Source organism: Carettochelys insculpta, chromosome 22 (assembly GCF_033958435.1).
Source record: "Carettochelys insculpta isolate YL-2023 chromosome 22, ASM3395843v1, whole genome shotgun sequence".
NCBI lineage: Eukaryota > Metazoa > Chordata > Testudines > Carettochelyidae > Carettochelys > Carettochelys insculpta.
The window spans coordinates 16605793-16626115 of NC_134158.1; the positions used below are offsets into that span (position 1 = coordinate 16605793).

Here is a 20323-nt window from a genome sequence, read left to right on the forward strand (position 1 = left end):
TGATTAAATGATGGAGAAGGTGAATATATTTCAGAGCAGTTACAAAAATTTAAATAAAATAGGGAAATCTGAAAATTGTTTGTTACAATTGTTTGCATTTTTTCTCTTTTTGGGGAAGACTTGGTTTATAGGTGGATTATAAATGAAATTTGCTTTAATAAAAGACTTGCAGGTAAATAGCTAGGAGGCCTATTGGCTCATTGTTCTGTGAGTTTTGAAACATGAGGAAATGAAGGATGAAAAATAGGCAGGAAAGTTGCAGTTGCAGGTGGAATAAATAAGTTGCTGGAAGAGAGAAGAGAAACTATACTGGAGAGATCAGACAGGAGATGAAGGTTACAATCTCAACTCTTATGGATTGCAATAGAAAGCCAATGAAATGACATGGGGAGAAGTGAGGACTTTTGATCAGGTAAAAAATTAGATGACTTATCAAGCAGAATCTAGAACGATGGAATGCAGGAGGGTTGTGGTGAGGGTCTAGCAAGTTGTAAATGTGGATATTACAGTGGTCAAGCTGAAAGCTGGAGAAGCCTTTTTTGGTGATGGAAATGGAGTCAAAAAAGCCAGTGTCATTATGGACAAATATAGTCAAATCCCATCTACTCCATTAGCCTTGGGGAAAATGGAGAGAGAGGAGAGGGAAATAACGATAAAGCTTTATTGCAAGTGGGAAAGAGAAGGGAGCAAGAAAACAGGAATTCTGAGAGAAGAAAGTTTGTATTTGAGTTGGTATTAGCAAGGCTACCTGAGAGTGGTATCCAAAAGGCAGTCAGAGGCTACATCTACACTTACTGGGAATGTTGACAGCTGCTACGCAATCTTAAAATCAATTTTGCAACTATAGACATTGGTCCCTGTTTTCACTGCAGAAAGTTCATAGGAGCTCTCCTCCAGCTGACATTCCTTAATCCTTGTGGCTTGCAAAGAGTTCTGGGATAAACATCGATCCTGGCATGTGCCGTTTCACGCATACACAAAACGCACCCTGGAAGAGCAAACCTAAGTGTTCGGTCTTCCATGGCTAGTGTAGACCTAGCCAGAGGTATAGGAGGGGACAGATGAGACGTGAAGATGATCTGTGTTACTTTGGTTTAGAAGTGTAAACTATGTGTACAAATGATGTTTCACAAGAAAAGAGAATAGAAGATCAGAGTCATAGCAATGCCAGTGGAAACTGCTATCTAGTCCCTAGTATTGGAATAATGATTATGTTATCTGTAGGTAGGCAAGTATGTATGATCACGTTTTATAGTTCATCCACATTTATTAATAATCTCTGTTCAGCAATTTAAACTAAAACAGATATTTGTTCCAATAAAAATATACTGTTCATATTTGTAAAGCAGCTTATGGCAAAGGTCTGTCTGTCTACAATGAGTAATTTATTAAAATGAGTCTTACCTATTAGATATGTTCTTTTGCTTGTCTCTAAGAGAGTAAATGAATAAAACACAAAAACAAAGGCATGTTAGTGGAGTGGTGATTTGCTTTCATTTGGAGAGTTCCTGGACTTATAGGCTACGTCTACACGTGCACGCTACATCGAAATAGCTAATTTCGAAGTAGCGACATCGAAATAGCCTATTTCGATGAATAACGTCTACACGTCCTCCAGGACCGGCAACGTCGATGTTCAACTTCGACGTTGCTCAGCCCAACATCGAAATAGGCGCAGCGAGGGAACGTCTACACGCCAAAGTAGCACACATCGAAATAAGGGAGCCAGGCACAGCTGCAGACAGGGTCACGGGGCGGACTCAACAGCAAGTCGCTCCCTTAAAGGGCCCCTCCCAGACACACTTTCATTAAACAGTGCAAGATACACAGAGCCAACAACTAGTTGCAGACCCTGTATATGCAGCACGGACCCCCAGCTGCAGCAGCAGCAGCCAGAAGCCCTGGGCTAAGGGCTGCTGCCCACGGTGACCACAGAGCCCCGCAAGGGCTGGAGAGAGAGTATCTCTCAACCCCCCAGCTGATGGCCGCCATGGAGGACCCCGCTATTTCGATGTTGCGGGACGCGGATCGTCTACACGTCCCTACTTCGATGTTGAACGTCGAAGTAGGGCGCTATTCCCATCCCCTCATGGGGTTAGCGACTTCGACGTCTCGCCGCCTAACGTCGATTTCAACTTCGAAATAGCGCCCAACACGTGCAGCCGCGACGGGCACTATTTCGAAGTTACTGCCGCTACTTCGAAGTAGCGTGCACGTGTAGACGCAGCTATAGATTGCAAGGAAACCATTGTTATCATCTCGCCTGATCTTTGATAAATTAGGCCACCAAGAAACTACTCCAGACTGATACCTGGGGTCCTGGGTGAAAAGCTATGATATGAGCAATTATCATTTTTTCTATATTATCCCATTGTTAAACTGGCTTTAAGTATTGCTGAAATGGATATGAAACCTGCAATAAAAAGTAGGTTTTTTTCATTTCATAGGTTATTTATAAATATCTCCACACACATACAGGAGCATTTCACCCAGAATCGCAGGGTTGGAAGAGACCTCAGGAGGTCATAAAGTTCAACTGCCTGCTGAAAGCAGGACCAATCCCAACTAAACTATCTGAGCTAGTTCTTTGTCAAACTGGGATTAAAGACCTCTAGGGAAGGAGATTCTACAACCTTCCTAGGAATCCATTTCAGTGCATCACCACCTTCCTAGTAAAATATTTTTCCTACTATCCAGCTTACACCTTCCCCACTGCAACTTGAGACCTTTGTTTTTTATTCTGTCATTTGTCACCCCTGAAAACAGCCCTCATTTAGAATCCTCATTTAGGTATTTGAAAGCTGCTATCAAATCCTACTCTTCTCTTCTGTAGACTAAGGCTACGTCTACACGTGCACCCTACATCGAAGTAGCTTATTTCGATGTTGCGACATCGAAATAGTCTATTTCGATGAATAACGTCTACACGTCCTCCAGGGCCGGCAACGTCGATGTTCAACTTCGACGTTGCTCAGCCCAACATCGAAATAGGCGCAGCGAGGGAACGTCTACACGTCAAAGTAGCACACATCGAAATAAGGGTGCCAGGCACAGCTGCAGACAGGGTCACAGGGCGGACTCAACAGCCAGCCGCTCCCTTAAAGGGCCCCTCCCAGACACACACGCACTAAACAGCACAAGACGCACAGAGCCGACAACGAGTTGCAGACCCTGTGCATGCAGCATGAATCCCCCGCTGCAGCAGCAGCAGCCAGAAGCCCTGGGCTAAGGGCTGCTGCCCACGGTGACCATAGAGCCCTGCAGGGGCTGGAGAGAGAGCATCTCTCAACCCCCCAGCTGATGGCCGCCATGGAGGACCCGGCAATTTCGACGTTGCGGGACGCGGATCGTCTACACTGTCCCTACTTCGACGTTGAACGTCGAAGTAGGGCGCTATTCCTATCCGCTCATGGGGTTAGCGACTTCGACGTCTCGCCGCCTAACGTCGAAGTTAACTTCAAAATAGCGCCCGACGCGTGTAGCCGTGACGGGCGCTATTTCGAAGTTAGTGCCGCTACTTCGAAGTAGCGTGCACGTGTAGACGCAGCTTAAGTAAGCCCAAATCCCTCAGACTGCCCTCATAGATCATGTGCTCTAGCCCCCTAATCCTTTTTGTAGAAAAATTAAAATGGAAAAGATTTGTTCTCTGCCAAATTTAATCTTGAAAATCTAAACTCATATAAGGACTTGATTGGATCTGTCAACCAACAAAACTACTTGAGGATGTTGGCTTTTCCTCTGAGTGCGCACAGACAAACACAAAAAGGAAATAACTGATCATAAGAGTGCTTGTATTCTCACCTAGTGCATTCAGCAGACCTTCTTTTTCTGAAAGAAATAATATTTAAATATCATAAAATCAAAGTAAATGTTATTGAGTATATGATATAGCATTTATGAAATATGCATTATACTTTACATCTATATCTATAGTTTGCTTTTAAGTATATCCATTCATACTCTTTGGGTCAAATTCTACTGTCAATTGCATGGGTACAAAATATGCATCACTCACTACATTTTCAGATATAACTTTCTTTGTAGGCCTTGTCCAGAAAATATTTTTCATTTCCCAGGGGGGAAAAAACTAACATTTTAACAAAAAGTCAAATTTTAAAATCTTCAGGTAAAACTTTAAAATTTTGTTTTAGAAGGGCCTAGTTTTTGTGTGAATACTGTAGGTTCTACAGAAAATATAAACACTTTCAGGGGTCGAAGGTAAGTGGGGGAAAAAAAAACAAAAAACGATTTTGCCCTTATTGGAAAATGTGGTGCTCCTGGGCTTTGGTACTTCTCTCACATACACCATTAGACATTAGATCACTTTTAGTTAACAGAGGAGTGCTGCCGAGGGTCAAAGGTTTCTCTCAGCCAACATAATATATTGGCATAATTCAATCTGGAGAGTCTCCAGAATGGAAAGGGCCGTTCTTAACTGACTCTGCCTCTTTAAGTGTCAATGTATCTGTATCATGGGCCAAAATTAAATAGATTTCAGTCATTCATGACTCAAAATCTGGTGGTAAATTTTGAAGTAAATTGTAAAGCATAGATTGTACTTACTTATGAAGGTTTTCTTTTGTTATATGACAGCCTAAATATTACTCTTGTCTCATCTGTCATATGCAGTTATTCAGTCATTACATGAAATTGTATTAAATTATGCTTTTAGGCTGGGTCTATATGGCCCTCTAGTGTGGGCAGTTGATGCTAGCAAGCAGTCTAGCAATTGCAAATGGCTGCTGATTAGCATAATCACACTATTAATTAACATAGCCTGCAAGACCTTCCTCCGGCAGAGGTCTACCTTTTTTCAGGCAGAAGGAGCTGGCAACAGAGGGGGTTTTAGCCAGAAGAGGCATATCTGCACTGCCTGTTTACTGCCAGCAATAGCCTCTGCCAGGAGGGAGATCTCGCAGGGCTGTGCTAATTAACTTCATGATTATGCTAATTAACAGCCAATTGTAATTGCAAGACTGCTCGTTAGCATCAAACTGCTGGCACTAGGGGTCTGTGTAGACCCAGCCTGTGTGATTTACTCTTTTGCTTTATTTCCTGCATTTTGTAGTGGATTAAGATTCACTGGTAACATTTTGGGGATAGTCCATATGCTCTTTGTTTGTTTGTGATGTTTACTGACCCTGATGTTAGTTTTGATTGGATAGATTAGCACCTAATGATTTTGGAGTTCACTGAAGCTAATTATGTGTTTGAAATTTGAACAAACCCTTAAGTATTATGCGGAATTTCATCCTAGGCTTCTTTCACTTAAATGCATCAGTGATCTTATTTATGTTCCTGTAGTTGGAAATGTGGGACTAAAATGCAGAAGCCCATAGGACTGGAAAATTACTGACTTATTTCTTTCCGTTCTTTTTTCCAATACATTTTACATTTTCTTACCATCTGAGAGACAGTGTAACCACCAGTCTATGTTTACAGATGCCCATATTTCCTGGCTTTTTAATTATTTACTCTATGTTTCCTAAGGAGAGAACTTTGCATACTGGGTAGCAAAGTTCAGTCATGGCAAAATTCCCGCTGGTGAATAGCGAACATCTTAATTTATATTTAAGACCTCAAACTAACTGTGAGCCCTGTATTGTCACCATTCTAAACTGATGGGAACAAGCTTTCCCTAAACAGCTCCTCTACGGTGAACTCTCCCAAGGCAAAAGGAATCAAGGTAGGCCTCACAAGAGGTATAAAGACTGCATGAAGGCCAACATTCTTAATGCTGGTTTAAAACCAGGTAAGCTAGAGCGGCATGCAAAAGATCGAAGAGGCTGGTGTGCTCTCGTATGACATGCATATGACAACTTTGAAGAGAAGTGACACGTACGCCTGATTGATGCTTATGAGAGGAAGAAAGCAACAGCAGCAGCCATGCTAAGAGAGCCAGGAAAAGTCCCTTGCCCCCACTGTGAATGCCCATGCCATTCAAAGCTTGGACTCCTCGGCCACATGCGAGTCCACAACCGATGAGCTTGTGCAAGCTCAAGACTATCTATGTATAATCCTCATGCAATAAGTAGACAAAAAGCTGTCAGCAAAAGAATCTCTCCTGTGTCGTAGCAATATCTATGCTGTCACCTAAGTTAGTGTAACTTACATTGCTCAGAAGGTGGTGTCTTAGTATTCCTGAGTGACAAGTCTTATGTGGACCTAAGTTATAATGTGTATACAGCTTAAATCTCACACAAATCTTATTTTGAGGGCACGAGTGGGTTTTTAGAGATGAACAGACCTATTGTAAACTCTCAGTGATGGACATTTTGAAATATAAGAATCTCGGACTCTAGCTATGTCCTTAATGCAATTTCGATACATGGGTAAGGACTGACACCTTGTTGATTCATTTGTTGAAAAATTTCAGCAGCTATGCGATACTGTCTCCAGCAATCTGAGTCATGGAAATATGCCTAACAACTGATATTATATCGTACCAAAATATATATTTACCTTCCTCCACTGCGTTCTTTTCTTTTACTGAAAACGGAAGGAATTGCATAGCAACATTAATTACTCTTATAAGGTTCCCAAAGCCTTATTTCAACCACAAAACAGCTTTAAAACACCGGGCCAGACTTTCTCCATGTAAAGAAAACTGCTTTATGAGACAGAAAATGGATGACCAATCATAAAATATATAATCTGCTGAAGAAGACTGAAATAAAATGTTAACTAAGGAAGATTTTTAATAGATATTATGAGATACTGAAATTTCTAAGAGGTGCCATGGTTACGCACAAGGGAAATAAGTGGTCAGAGGAGCTAGATTCTGACCCAGTTTATTGAGAGAGTCCAGGTTTTGCCCTGGTCCTGACTGAACCTTGTGGACCAAGAGCAAATCCACAATGGTTAAATATAATTCACAATCACCCAGGGTATATTAGGACATGTAAGTGATTTTTGCATTTACATGAGCAACCACTTTCTACAACTGTTAACGATTATGGGACAATATTCAAGAATAACAAGAAGTCCTGTGGCACCTTATAGACTAACAGATATTTTGGTGCATAAGCTTTCATGGGCAAAGACCTGCTTTGTCAAATCTGATGAAGCAGGTCTTTGCCCAAGAAAGCTTATGCTCCAAAATGTTAGTCTATAAGGTATCACAGGACTTCTTGTTCTCAAAGATACAGACTAACACAGTTACCTCTCAGATACCAATATCCAAGAATGTTCATGTCAATGACTGGAAGAAGGATTGTCTGAATGGGATGTATTTTAATAACAAGATTTCTTTGATAGGAAAAAAAAAACCCAAAATTTCCTGATGAGCAACCAATGACGATAGTCAAAGTTGCTCAATGCCTCAAAAAAGCCCACAGGTCCCATAAAATCACTGGATGAATATTGCAAACATTGAAAGCACACAGCTGTTGACCACAGTTAACACAGAACAAGCCCATCCATCTCCTGTACTCTATCAACAACTTCAGATCAGAACAGCAACTGCTCTGGCAACCTTTTCTTCTAGAGTCATAGAAACGTAGGGGCTGGATGGGACTTGGGGAGGCCACCCAGTATAAATTCAGCAAGCTCCCCTGTGGCTTTGTCGTAATGAAGATTATAAAATATGTTCATATTAACTCACATTTACCTTCTCAGTTACTTACCTGAGCGAGACGTTGTATCATTATTATCTGAAAAACATTAAAATGCTTTATGAAGATAAGACACTTTTCATAACACCCTATAAAAGTTTTGATGGAAAGAGTCACTGGCAAGAATGTTAGGTCTATAATCCTGAATCATCCATTGGTACCTATTCTGGTCTTATGTATATGTATAAGCAATTTTAAAATAGTCTTCTCAAAACATTTTGCCTGGTAAGCAATTATAAGGTACAAGTCTACATGATATTCTCAATCTTCCCCTAGAAAACTGATTTAATTTTTGCTTATTGTTATTATAGTTAAGGATTTCCATATAAACTTATTTGGATATTTTAATAGTATTTGTTGAATTAACATGCAAAGAAATACTTACTTTTCAGCTTATACCCCACAGCAGCAATAACGGCTATACAAAGAAATAAAATAACCAGGAAAGCAGCCATCCAAGGAGAGGTGGTTGGGAAGAAAACATCTGAAAAATATGTGCAAATATAAATGTTTCCTTCATTTAAAAAATAATTAAAGTTACAAAACCCAACAGTCTGTCTGAAGACCCAGTGAAATCAGGTTTTACTTATATTTAGATTCCAATGATTCTTCTTGGCAGAACAAAGACTGTCTGAATTTAGGTCAAAAGATTCTCCCCATCTTCAAGATAAGACGGAAAACAGAGTTGTGGGCCATATATCTCTCTAGCCATGTCTACACGTGCAAGCTACTTTGAGTAGCGGTACTAACTTCGAAATAGTGCCCGTCACGGCTACACGTGTTGGGCACTATTTCGAAGTTAACATCGACGTTAGGTGGCAAGACGTCGAAGCCGCTAACCCCATGAGGGGATGGGAATAGAGCCCTACTTCGATGTTCAACGTCGAAGTAGGGACCGTGTAGTCGTTGCGCATCCCGCAACTTCGAAATAGCGGGGTCCGCCATGGCGGCCATCAGCTGAGGGGTTGAGAGACGCTCTCTCTCCAGGCCCTGCGGGGCTTTTCACTGTGTGCAGCAGCCCTTAGCCCAGGGCTTCTGGCTGCTGCTGCTGCAGCTGGGGATCCATGCTGCATGCACAGGGTCTGCAACCAGTTGTTGGCTCTGTGTATCTTATGTTGTTTAGTGCAACTGTGTCTGGGAGGGGCCCTTTAAGGGAGCGGCTTGCTGTTGAGTCCGCCCCGTGACCCTGTCTGCAGCTGTGCCTGGCGCCCTTATTTCGATGTGTGCTACTTTGGCACGTAGACGTTCCCTCGCAGCGCCTATTTCGATGTGGTGCTGTGCAACGTCGATGTTGAACATCGACGTTGCCAGCCCTGGAGGACATGTAGACGTTATTCATCGAAATAGCCAATTTCGATGTCGCCACATCGAAATAGGCTACTTCGATGTAGGCTTCACATGTAGACATAGCCTCTGTGTGTTCTGGAAAATAAGTGATATGTAGCTCACCTTACTCACGCACATAGAAACACCAAAGATATTGGCATGTCTTACTTGGATAAGGTGTTACTTGGATGTGTTTTGTCGACAGAAACTGTAGGTAAAAATGCTGTGTAGACGCTCTGGGGGCCCTATTTAAAACAGAATGGATCAAAATATTCATCCACCTTTATGTGTAGATGCAATCTGCTGAAAGAAGTTTTTGTTGGAACATCTCTTCCAACAGTAACTTCTGTAGACAGGTGCTTCTAGTGTAGATGTAACCTAAGTGTCTTGCTTTGCATATGGAAAGCTGTGCCCACTGGATTTTGTCCTTATACATTTTCCACAGCTGTTCCATAACTGTGGGCTTCAGTGATGTTGGTCCATAGGTATTGATCATAGCACATTTGGATTTTGATAATGAATTTTAATGGGCATGTCGGAAATCCAAAAAATAGCCATGGGAATGGATATGAGAAACTGCCTAGTAAATTGGGCAAATGAACAATGAAAGTCCCACATTAACTCATTGTGAGAGACAGAGTGAGTTAAGTGGTGCATATGCCTTGCATTAACAGGAAAAATTACTTGCTTTCTGAAAAGGAAAACTTTTTTCTGCACAAATAAGGTATATTTGAATAGTACATAATCTGGTGGTTTCACTTTAATTTGAGGTAGGTCTTTGTATGTGAGGTTGAACAGGACAGAAGGGACTAGTTATAAAGGAATGTACCTACAAAATAAAAAATATTAGACAGTTTTTAATGAAATACCATACCTTGCCAAAAAAGGAAGACATGAATCTCTTTTGGGGGAGTTCTATGTTTTTTAATCTATGGTTTTCCATTGACCCTGGTAAATGTTTTTAACACAAAATGCTATTTACCTGTAATCAAATGGGGTATCAGTAGACAGATCACTATGAGAAGGGCTGTCCCCCAGTGAAATGTGAACCCCATCACTGTGCAGGCTTTCAGTACATCTATAGGACCGTGATTGAAACATCCAGGGCAAATCCTTGAGGCTTTTGGTCTCTTCTAATGCAGAACACAAAATGACAGCAGTGAGAGGAGGCAAGAAAAAATAAAACACATATACATATGGGAGCTGATCCTGCTACCAACTGGAGCAGGATTGGGACCAACATTGCTATGTATGCCAAACTGTTTTGCAATACACCCCTTTCAGATGCTACTTCGTCCTTTCTAACTTGTGCAGAACTTTTATTAACTTTATTGATAATTTTCCCTTGGGAAGAAAGGAATAGGTAGTGCTGACCAGGGCTCTTGGGAAGCGCCTAAAGGTTATAAAGAGATTTTGTCAGACAGTCTCTAATTTTAAAAAAAAAAAAGTATATGTAAATTCTTCATGCTAAAACAAGATCAGAGAAAAACTGCCATCTTGTCTGACACTGGGGACAGAAGTGAGTTTTACAGAACTGAAAGCATAAATGTTTACTGCTTAAGTTAACTAGAAAGGCACTTCATAGCCTCGTCTACATGAGCCGGCTACTTCGAAGTAGCCGCGCCAACTTCGAAATAGCGCCCGCCATGTCTACACGTGGTGAGTGCTATTTCGAAGTTGAAATTGATGTAAGGCGGTGAGACATCGAAGTCGCTATCCCCATCAGGAGATGGGAATAGCGCCCTACTTCAACGTTGAATGTCAAAGTAGGGCACATGTAGATAATCCGCGTCCCGCAACATCGAAAGAGCGGGGTCCGCCATGGCGGCCATCAGCTGAGGGGTTGAGAGACGCTCTCTCCAGCCCCTGAGCTCTATGGTCGCCGCGAGGAGCAGCCCCTTAAAGCTCCCCGCCCCCTGCGCTCCTGTGCAGGAAGCTGAGAGTGCATGCAGGCGGCAGCACTGCCACACAGCCAGCCTGCACGCCCGCAGCAGCCCCAATCCACCACCCTGCACTGATGGCCGCTCGCCAGCCCCCCAAGCGCCCCCGGGGCACCCCCCCCAAGGGGAGCCAGGGATCCCAGCCAGCCAGCCAGCCAGCCAGCCAGGGAAGAGGCAGCGGGGCCCCTCCTGGACAGAGGCCGAGATCTGGGACCTGCTGGGGCTCTGGGGCGAGGAGGAGGTGCTCCAGGTAATGGGGAGCAAGAGGCAGAACGCGGATGCGTTCGCTCGGCTGGCTGAGGGCCTGGCTGCCAGGGGTCACCCTGCCCGCACTCCTTAAGGAGCTGCGGCAGGGTTACGCCCGGGCCCGGGTTGTGGCCAGCCGATCTGGGGCCGCCCCCGCCACTTGCCCCTTTTACAGGGAGCTCAGGGCCATCCTGGGCCCCCAGTACCCCTCCTCTCCCCTGGCCACTCTTGAACTAGGCCAATGAGCCCCAGCAGGCCCCGGAGGCGGAGTCCACCCCGGAGGCAAGCCCTGCACCCCAGGGGCCCCCCCAGGAGCCCACCCCTGGGAAGCTGGAGGAGGAGGAGGGGGAATCCTCCTGCAGTGATGGGGGGCTCCACATCACCCTCCCGTCCCGGAGCTCCAGCAGGGTGTCCACCCAGTGGGTGTCCCCCGACCGTAGGAGCAGACCGTCAGGTATGTACCCCCCCGGTGCACACCCCCGGGGTTAAGGGGCAGAGACAAGAGACATAACCAGGGCCCTCCACATGCCCAGATGACCATGGCCCCAAGGGCAGCAGTGGCATGTCCCTCAGAAGAGTGCATCAGCCCCTGCCCCCCAGCAGGACAGCACCATGCCCCATCCCTGGGGATGGGGGGAGTGGAACCTAGGGTCCCCTGGGGGGGTGGGACACCCATCAGCAGCAGCAGCAGCAGCATCTCCCAGGGATGGGGATGGGGAACCAGCAGCAGAGGGGTGGGGGGACAAGGATCACGGGTCAGGGCCCACACTAACGGCTGTCTCCACTCTTCTTTCCCCCGTGTCCCGCAGCTGCACCATCGGAGGGCCCGGAGAGCACCAGCGAGGTGTCCGTGGTCCTGGAGAGCCCACCAGGGCCATCCCAGCAGGCCAGCCACTCGGCGGAGCCCCGACCAGCCCCAGGACGGGGCCGACGGCAGAGCCACCCGTGGATGGCCACGGACCCCCAGCTGCTCGCGACCCTCCGGCGTCAGCTGGAGGTGTCAGAGCGGCGCCTGCGGATGGAGGAGCAGCGGCTGGAGCTCCAAGAGTGAGCACTGGCCTGGCGCCAGGAGGCTTGGGGGGCCTTCATGCGGACCTTCGAGTGCATAGTGCAACACCTGGCCCCCCATGCCACGCCACCCGCTGCTCCGACTGCCGTCCCTCCACCGTCCACCACCCTGGGGCCTGCTGCCAAGGGGGACCTTGGGCCTGCGGACACCAGCCGGCCGTATTTGCCGTTTCGCCCGGCCCCCACCCAGCCTCGGCCAGGGCTCCAGCCGAGGCGAGGGTCACACCCTCCAACCTTGGGCGCTGGACAGTAGGGGTGCGGGCCAAGGATGTGGCCCCCCCGTCTTTGTACATATCCCCCATTTGTACATAGTTTTTGTTGGACCCCTGTCTGTTCTGCTACCTGCCCCCCATGTAAATAGTTCCCCCTTTTATATATATATATATACACATATATTATTATTATTATTAAGAAGAAGAGATTGCACTGTTTGGTTTCAAACAACATGTGCATTTATTTGCAAGAAAAGTGTGGGGGGGTGCTCTTGGGTGCTCTGTGGTGTGGGCGTGGGGGCAGGGAGTGTTGTGGAGGATTGGGGGGGTGCAGTGGGTGGCCTGCCAGCGTTCACCCCGCAGCCTTGTCAAAATGGGCCCGCAGGGCCTCCCGGACCCGGATCCCCTCAGGGTCGACCTGGCGACTGGGGGCAGCAGGTGGCTGGACGTCGGCCCTACCAGCCTCCACAGCCCAGCCCTGGAAGAAGGCCTCTCCCTTGCTCTCCACCAGGTTGTGGAGTGCGCTGCACGCACCCACAACCTGGGGGATGTTGGTGAGGCCTTCATTCAGGCAGGTGAGGAGACACCTCCAGCACCCTTTGAGGTGGCCGAAAGTGCGCTCGACCACCTGGTGCGCATGGTTCAACCGCGTGTTGAACCGCTCCTGGCTGGCTGTGAGATGGCCCATGTAAGGGTGCATGAGCCAGGGCCAGAGGGGGTACGCCGCGTCTGCGATGACACAGGGGGGCATGGTGGTGTTCCCCACAGGGATATCCCGCTGGGGGATGTAGGTCCCCGCCTCCAGCCAGCAGCACAGGCCCGAGTTTCTGAATACCCGGGCGTCATGGGTGCTGCCAGGCCAGCCAACATAAATGTCCAGGAAGCGGCCCCGGCTGTCCACCAAGGCCTGGAGGACCACCGAATGGTATCCCTTCCTGTTGAGGAAGCGTCCTCCGCTGTGCTCCGGGGAATGGATGGGGATATGGGTCCCATCCAGAGTCCCAAAGCAATTTGGGAAGCCCAGGCTGGCAAACCCCGCAATGGCAGCATCCGGGTCCCCAAGCCGCACGAGCCTGTGGAGGAGCGGGGCATCGATTGCGTGGACGACCTGCAGGGGAAGGACATGAGAGAGCACCAGTGAGGGGTGTGCAGGGTGTGTCTGGCCCTCCACCCCAGGGCTCCCTCCCCCAGGACTCCCCCGCCCGGGTCCCCTTACCTCCATGAGGACAGCCCCGACAGTGGCCTTGCCCACGCCAAACTGCTACCCTACGGATCGGTAGCTGTCTGGAGTGGCCAGCTTCCAGACAGCGAGGCCGACCCGTTTCTCGACCGTGAGGGAACGTCGCATGGAGGTGTCCTGGTGCCGTAAGGCAGGAGTGAGCCACTGGCAGAGCTCCAGGAATGTCTGCTGGCTCATGAGGAAATTCTGGAGCCAGCGGTCGTTGTCCCACTCGCCGAGCACCAGCTGCTCCCACCAGTCCGTGCTGGTGGGGTAGCTCCACAGCCGGCGGCGTGTGTAGTGGTGGGGGGTGGAGGGCAGCAAGGTCTGGGGCTGCTTCCTCCTCCCTTGGGGGCAGCTCCTCTTCCATGAATAAAAGGTGGTCAGCTGCCTCCTGCATAGCACTGAGCAGGGCAAGCACTGCTCCTGCAGGGGCGGGTGTGTAGACCTCTGGCTGCTGCTGCTGCTGCTGGGGGTCCATACTGCTTCGACGGGGTGCGTGTGCCTGTGGCTCTGCAGACCGCGTGCTGTGCAGGCTGTGTGTGTCTGGAAGGGGCCCTTTAAGGGAGCAGCTTGCTGTTGCCCTGGAAGTGCTAGTCCGCCCTGTGACCCTGTCTGCAGCTGTTCCTGGCACCCTTATTTCGATGTGGGCCGCTTTGGCATGTAGACGCTCCCCTGCAGCGCATATTTCGATGTAGTGCTGCCCAACGTCGACGGCACCAGCCCTGGAGGACGTTTAGATGCTATTCATCGAAATAGCTTATTTCGATCTCGCTACATCGAAATAAGCTATTTCGAAGAAGCATCCCCGTGTAGACGTAGCTCATGTGAGAAAGGTAACATATCTATGCCACCTCTGAAGTGATCAGAGAGGGAGTGTCTCTCGCTCTCTCTGTCACACACCCTCAAACAAAATTACAACTTTTCATAGAGCCTTTTTATTAGGGCTCTCGATTAGGCACTAATACATTTATTGCTAGTAATTTATTTGCTAACAGGCCCTGTGAGAGAAATGCAGCTGCCCACTCCCTCCCGTTTCACTGAATCTCTGCAGGTGTTAGACATGGTTTTTGTTCATCAACCCCTGAGCTCAGAGCTTTAGTAGAATCCTCTCTCATTTCTGCCCCTCTCAGCTGCCCTACCTACTTACAATATATCCCCATAACTAAGTCACACATGGAAGACTGCTTTCTGTAGAATCTGAATACCATCTCCATTCATCCTTTAGTCTCCCCTATGTCTATGTTTAAAAGCTACACAATTCTTTCGATGCTTTTAAACACAGTCTTGCCCCACTCAGGTTGCAATGGGACTGGATTCTCTTTAGAGTCCATCAGTGCACAAGAACGCCCTGCAATGCACACTGGGCTGACGCTGCATTCCGGAGCTTCCGCATCAATGGAAAATGAAAGTGTAGAGCTGACATGGAGGCCAGATCTCCCGCAGAACAAAATGGAATCACACATGAGCTCCCACTACAGTGCTTCTCAACCCTCTTCATCCATCTTTCTGTCAATCTAAAAACAGAGGTGTGGGGGGGCGGTAATAGTCTTGATTCTGTTGTCATGTAAACCATGTTAGTCCAAATTTACATTTGTGTGAAAACAAAATCAAGCATGTTTTTAAGGAGTTATGTTTCTGTCTCAACTTTCAGAATATTTCATTTCCTTTTTCAAAAAAAAAAGAAATCAAACTCTTTCCCCCCACCCCATCCCTTTTGCCAAATAAACCAGAAAAGGGATTACACGCACACAGACAGAATGCTAAAAAATAGAGGCTCGTTAGCTTTTAAGGTCATTTGGGTGCTTGGAACCCATAGATCTTATTTAACATCCCACCCAAAGACTGATACAGATATATGCACAGAAAGGTTGGCCATTCAAAGTTTTATGTACGTATAAACTGTGTGGAAAATACTGGACATATTTAATATCTCTTTTTAAAAAGGAAAGAGTTTATACAATAGTTTTGTGCCTGCTTGTGGCAAGCCCAATGCAGTACAGTGGTGTACACAGTCAAGTTTGTCTTGGCTGATTTGCCAACACAACGTTACTTGTTCAAAAGCACAGTGCGAACACTCTCCTACTCACATAAAGAGCTGTCTGAAAATTCTCCTAAACAGAAACACGCTCAGCTCCATCTTTCATTATGTCTGTTGGTTAATTCCCTTTATTTTTGAGATTAATGTCTGAAATATGGTGGAACATAACCATTGAGCAAATTCATTCTTACTGGGCAATGGCAGTAATGTTTCTATGCCATGTAATTTTAGCCTTCGAAGAGTCTAATTTTAAATTTCAAATTCAGTCCATCAATGGGTCTTGTTTCTACAGATCAATGGGCCAACCTGCAACATCCATCTGAATATCTCTGTAAACATGAATTTTATTTCTATTTTGAATAAAAAGTGATTTCTTACCTAAATAGCAGACTCCCAGGCAGCCATTACATGCTGTGCAGAGATTAGGGTTGAGCTGCACCTTTACCCTGTTCCGGATACCTTTTATGGCCATTGACCTGTGTTCTTTACTCTATTTACTCAATTTTAGATTGTCGTTTAGCAGGCTGCTCAGACAAGTCAGCGTACAGAAGAAATCACGTGACAAAGGAACAATATGTTTCCCGCCTCTACTTCCTCCAAGAACTAATTGTAGTGTGTGGAAAACTGTTTAAAATATCACTTTCATTTTATAAAGAGTTACCTGCTCCTGATTGCATTCTCAGTGCCTCTGCAGAAAGACCTGTCATCAGGCTCATTTGATACACAACAGAGAGCAAGGTGGAGTGACATCTGCCTTTAGTTTAGGGAGCAGCCTACTCTGTCCAGCACTCTGTTTTGTTTTTCTTGTTGGGTAGGGTTCTGCATTCTAAGCAGGAAGCAGTGTTAAATTATAATTTTTTAGTAATAATATTTTATGTTTTTAAGCCCTCTGTGTATATGTCATGAACATAAAACTAATAACTGCTGATTGGTCATCTAGCCATTTACCCTAATCACGTTAATTAGCTCAGATGCACATGTCAGTACCAAAGGTCCCCACTGCACACTTGCTTCTTAAACCTGTACCGTACACCCAGATCCAAAGTTCTGAAGGCTTTGCAGGAGCATAGGTGGAAGATGATGCTTATAAAAGTTTGGCACCTTTGTACTCTGTCCAGTCTGTTAGTTATTCATTAACCAAATACTGCAATAAAAGTGAAAACCATTTTCCAAGACAAAGAATCAGACAAAATAAAGAGTTTTCCTTGGGTCTGTTGCATGCCAGCAGATTCTATAAGGCCAGCAGGCAGGCTGAAATGCCAGACAAATGTGAGGCTGAATAATAGTGTTACTCTCTCTGCTTCATTTGAGATTAGCAAGGGCTGTCACCATGTATTTTCAGTAACATCTAGCTCCAAGTTTTCACTTCGGTTTGTCTAGTTTTTGTCAGAGGTGTTCAGAGATGTCGTGGGCGTGTTTGACCCACTGTTGTCTTTGCCTGCCTTTGTAGAATTATGGATGGTCACTGACAAGGGGAGGTCTCAGTGTCTGTCGCTTGGGATTATAATGCACTATAAATAATACATTAGTGCCTTATCTTATGATTATTTGCATCATAGTGGTCCTGCCTGTTAACAAACAAGTTGTCTTTTTTGATCAAAGCAAAATTAAAACAACAAAAGGCTTGTCTTGACCAAATCAGTAATCTGATGAAAAATGTTATATTGGAAAAAAATCCTTATTTATTCTTATGTTCTTGAGTTGGTTTCTGCCCCGTTATTTCCTGCAGGCACCAGCAGTACCTCAGTGGAACCAATGTTATCTGTACGCCAGTAGGCTTTACTGTGAGAAGGCGCTCCCTCTGTACAGATAACAGCATTACAGTGATAGATCACCCTCCTATTTGCAACTGCTCTGTGTTCTGACAGGTTGCCCTTACATTTGGGGAAAAGTTAATATTTTTTCATTGAACTGCTCTGGAACTAACAGAAATGTGAGGGCTTTCAGAGACTAAACTCTTAATGTGCAACAGAGAGCCTGGAAATACAGAATGCTTTTGAATTTTCCAGGATCCTTTTTGCTAGTCTCAGAGTCTGGAGTTCCTGGGACAGGCTCACAGGGTCTCTAGGTCTGGGCCAGCCAGCTATACACACTGATCTGGGGCTTGAGACCTGTGTTCCCCATAAGTTCAGCATTTGGACAGCTCCCTGGGAGTGATTCAAATGCTGCCCAGCTGCTGAGCAGAACACCCACAGCTGACAGCTGTATGTTTTTACTGATGGTGCACATTTGCACAGGTGTCAGTGCACATAACAATTTATTCTCCACATGGACAGAAAAAAATAGAGCTCAGCTGGAAGTGCAGCCCTTGCAAGCTCTAGAAGCTGCAGAGTGGAATGGAGTGATCTGGAAATCCTGGGTTTTGGCAGTGAAAGTCTGGAAGATAATAGTACAAACATGCATGTAAAGTGTGAGGAAAGAGAATTTGTAAAAAGTTTGTGAATGTCCTACTGTAAACATGTATTCCAGTGAGAAAACTGGAGCAGTTGGTTAGTTCATGATGGAAAGTTTTGCCCAGCATCAAACAGAAACTCTGTGGTAGACTTCAGCTCTCTTGGGCTACGTCTACACGTGCACCCTACATCGAAGTAGCTTATTTCGATGTTGCGACATCGAAATAGTCTATTTCGATGAATAACGTCTACACGTCCTCCAGGGCCGGCAACGTCGATGTTCAACTTCGACGTTGCGCAGCCCGACATCGAAATAGGCACAGCAAGGGAACGTCTACACGTCAAAGTAGCACACATCGAAATAGGGATGCCAGGCACAGCTGCAGGCAGGGTCAACGGGCGGGCTAGCGCTTCCGGGGCAACAGCTAGCCGCTCCCTTAAAGGGCCCCTCCCACATACACACAGCCTGCACAGCACGCGGTCTGACGAGCCATATAGGCACACAGACCCCGAGTGCCGCAGTCATGGACCCCCAGCAGCAGCAGCAGCAGCAGCAGCAGCAGCAGCTAGAGGTCCAGCCAGCCCTCCTGGCAGGAGCAGGGCTTGCCCTGGCTCTTGTCATGTTGGGGGCAGCTGAGCACCTTCTTGCCCCAGGGGAGGAGATGCCCCCAGGGCAGCAGGGCTCAGCCCCTACCCCTGCAGCACCCCGCTCCACCCCCCGCCTCACACGCCGGCGGCTGTGGAGCTACCCCACCAGCACTGACTGGTGGGAGCGGCTGGTGCTTGGGGAGTGGGACGACGACCACTGGCTCCGCCACTTCAGGATGACCCGACAGACATTCCTGGAGCTGTGCCAGTGGCTCACCCCCGCACTCAGGCACCGGGACACTGCCATGCGGCGTGCCCTCCCTGTGGAGAAACGGGTCGGCATCGCTGTCTGGAAGCTGGCCACTCCGGACAGCTACCAATCCGTCGGGCAGCAGTTTGGCGTCGGAAAGGCCACTGTCGGGGCTGTCTTCATGGAGGTAAGAGAACCCACAGGGGGAGGCCAGGGCAGGCCAGGGGGGCCAGGGCAGAGCAGGGCAGGGGGGGCCAGGGCAGGGCAGGGCAGGGCAGGGGGGCCAGGGCAGGGCAGAGCAGGGCAGGGGGGGCCAGGGCAGGGCAGAGCAGGGCAGGGGGGCCAGGGCAGGGCAGAGCAGGGCAGGGGGGGGCAGGGCAGGGCAGGGCAGGGCAGGGCAGGGCAGAGCAGGGCAGGGCAGGGCAGAGCAGGGCAGGGGGGCCAGGGCAGGGCCATGCACACCCTGCTCACCCCTCATTGGGGCTGTCCCATGTGCTTTCTCTGCAGGTCGTGCGTGCCATCAACTCCATGCTCCTGCACAGGCTCGTGAGGCTGGGGGACCCACGTGCCACTGTCGCCGCCTTTGCCACCCTGGGCTTCCCCAACTGCTTCGGGGCTCTGGATGGGACTCACATCCCCATCCGCGCCCCGGACCACAGTGGAGGCCGATACCTCAATCGGAAGGGCTACCATTCAGTCGTCCTGCAGGCCTTGGTGGACAGCCGGGGACGGTTCCAGGACATTTACGTGGGCTGGCCTGGCAGCACCCATGACGCCCGGGTTTTCCGGAACTCGGGCCTGTGCTGCCGGCTGGAGGCGGGGACCTACATCCCCCAGCGGGAGATCCCTCTGGGGGACACCACCATGCCCTTCCGCATCATCGCGGATGCGGCCTACCCCCTCCGGCCATGGCTCATGCGCCCCTACACGGGCCACCTCTCCGCCAGCCAGGAGCGCTTCAATGAGCTCCTGAACCGTGCGCGCCAGGTGGTGGAGCGCTCATTTGGCCGCCTCAAGGGACGCTGGAGGTGTCTCCTCACCCGCCTCGATGCCAGCCCCAACAACATCCCCCAGATTGTGGGTGCATGCTGCGCCCTGCACAACCTCGTGGAGAGCAAGGGGGAGAGCTTTCTGCAGGGCTGGGCTGCCGAGGCCGGCAGGGCACACGTCCAGCCACCTGCTGCCCCCAGTCGGCAGGTGGACCTAGAGGGGACCCGGGTCCGGGAGGCCCTGCGGGCCCAATTCGACCAACAGGCCGCGGGGTGAACTCTGCCCAGGCCCCCTATTGCCCGCCCCTTCCTCCCCCACACTCCTGCCCCAACGCCCACACCACCATGGAGCACCCCACCGCCCCCCGCCCCACTTGTCCAGGAGAAATGACAGCACGAACTTGTGGGTGAACGTAAATGTTTTTTTTGTCTCAAATA

At 48.1% G+C, this 20323-nt stretch overlaps 2 protein-coding genes across 2 annotated transcripts in view; both read left to right on the forward strand.

Annotated features, from left to right (window-relative positions):
• The window catches only part of LOC142025194 (scavenger receptor cysteine-rich domain-containing protein DMBT1-like), a 903096-nt gene that overhangs the window by 339406 nt on the left and 543367 nt on the right, over nucleotides 1-20323 (forward strand). The gene's annotated exons all lie outside the window — the stretch shown is intronic.
• LOC142024594 (uncharacterized) overlaps nucleotides 18124-20323 on the forward strand; it is a 42734-nt gene continuing 40534 nt past the window's right edge. Inside the window, exon 1 of the mRNA XM_075016723.1 lies at nucleotides 18124-18154. Coding sequence (XP_074872824.1) covers nucleotides 18124-18154 — 31 coding nt within the window. The remainder of the gene's footprint in view (nucleotides 18155-20323) is intronic.